The sequence below is a fragment of the Atta cephalotes genome (assembly GCF_000143395.1).
Source record: "Atta cephalotes unplaced genomic scaffold scaffold02540, whole genome shotgun sequence".
Taxonomy (NCBI): domain Eukaryota; kingdom Metazoa; phylum Arthropoda; class Insecta; order Hymenoptera; family Formicidae; genus Atta; species Atta cephalotes.
Window position 1 is genome coordinate 538 of NW_012132604.1, and position 1,606 is coordinate 2,143.

Below are 1,606 nucleotides of genomic sequence, written 5' to 3' on the forward strand. Positions count from 1 at the left end.
AGCATACAAATGAAATTTTCAGATTCTCTTTCCTCTTATACTAAAGTCCTTAGTTTCATTTCTACAATAGTATTGTTCTTTCATATAACCTTTAGTGCTATCTAAGCTTATTCCAATCGTACGAAGTCTAAAATCTTATATGCAACACATGTTGTCACGAGTCAATTGCAGAAAACTATAATTTTTAAATTTCTTTTTGTTTGCCATATGAAATTGTTGTCTGCGCACTGTATTTTATCTACTTTAATTGTGGAGGATATTTTAATAACATTTATTTATAAATAACAAATAAAAATAAATTTAAATAACAATTAAAAGATTGGAGAATCCGAAAATTAATTATATTTTATCGAAACAATTTCCGCATTCCCTTAAATTGATAATATTTTATTTCTTGTGTTTTAATTTAATTATATTTTATTTGACATTCTTAATAAAGTTTCTTAATAAAGTTTATTTAAAATTTATTTTACTATATTTACAATTAATTGCTATTTCTTATTTACAGATTATTGTAACATATTGTATTTATAAATTAGTAAATTAATTATTTTTCTGAAAAATCGGTTTTAAACCTGTTTTTGTAACTTGTCTTTAATATATCTAATATTATATCTTCGATAATCTTTAATACTTTTTCTGATCAAAATTGGCGGAAAAAAAGATTAGCGTGGCAATTCGGATCTAAAAAATAATTATTATTAATCAAATTCAACTTTTTATGAATTCAATGAATTCATTTCAATTCATAACTCACTGATTTCATATATTTCATTTTTAATGTCGAGAAACTTCCGTCATTAAGGTTTCTATTGGAAACTTTTCGCGAGAATATTTCTTAATATTTTTCCTTGGGCACGTATGCTATCTGTCTACTTCTTAAGTATGACCAGATGAATCTCGAATAATGAATAAGCGAAGCTAAGAATACAAGAGTGACTCCCATTCCTTTGATAAACATCAGTTTTTGTACATCATATTCTTGCCGAGATGTCCAACTTAGAAACGTAACTAAGTCCTTTGCCATTTGCGATGTCGACGATGGAGTGCCATCATCATATTCCACTATTCCTCCAATTAGCATCTGTATATGATTCTATATCATAATATCTTATAGCAAATATCAAATGCTAGAGCGCGCAATTAAAATTTCATTAGTATGAAAGATTAATCGGCGAAATATTAACAATATTAATGTACAAATAATTTCTCTTAATAAAGTATAATTTAGGATAATCACATCTTATTCTGCATCTCAAATTTACGGAAGAAATAATTTGATAGATGTTTATTATATCTGTAAAATAAACTGTCTGATTATTAAGAGAGATCAAGTTTATCATAGTTTTTAAATGAAATTATGATAAAAAAACCTAGATGCAAGATTTTCAAATGTTATATGTAGCTACACGTTTTAATATATTTACATTTCTTAGGCATTAGGAAAAAATATTACTCTTGAATACATCATAAATAAATTAAATGAACAGTAGTATCTATCATTAAACTTTGATGATAGATATAATATATCATTTATTTTGTAATTTCATATCTAAAATATTTTTTTCTAAATTACATGAAATTAACAATTTAGACATAAATTTAA

The 1,606-nt window shown here is 24.6% G+C and overlaps 1 protein-coding gene across 1 annotated transcript; it reads right to left on the reverse strand.

Annotated features, from left to right (window-relative positions):
• Window positions 1-838: 838 nt before the first annotated feature.
• Window positions 839-1,084, reverse strand: LOC105625539 (cytochrome c1, heme protein, mitochondrial-like). Its single transcript, XM_012206861.1, has one exon. The coding sequence runs from the start codon at window positions 1,082-1,084 to the stop codon at window positions 839-841; it is 246 nt and encodes an 81-aa protein (XP_012062251.1).
• Between the last annotated feature and the right edge of the window lie 522 nt (window positions 1,085-1,606).

Coding starts and splice junctions, on each gene's coding strand:
- LOC105625539 (XM_012206861.1), bottom strand. CDS start 1,084: ATGCTAATTGGAGGAATAGTGGAATATGATGATGGCACTCCATCGTCG.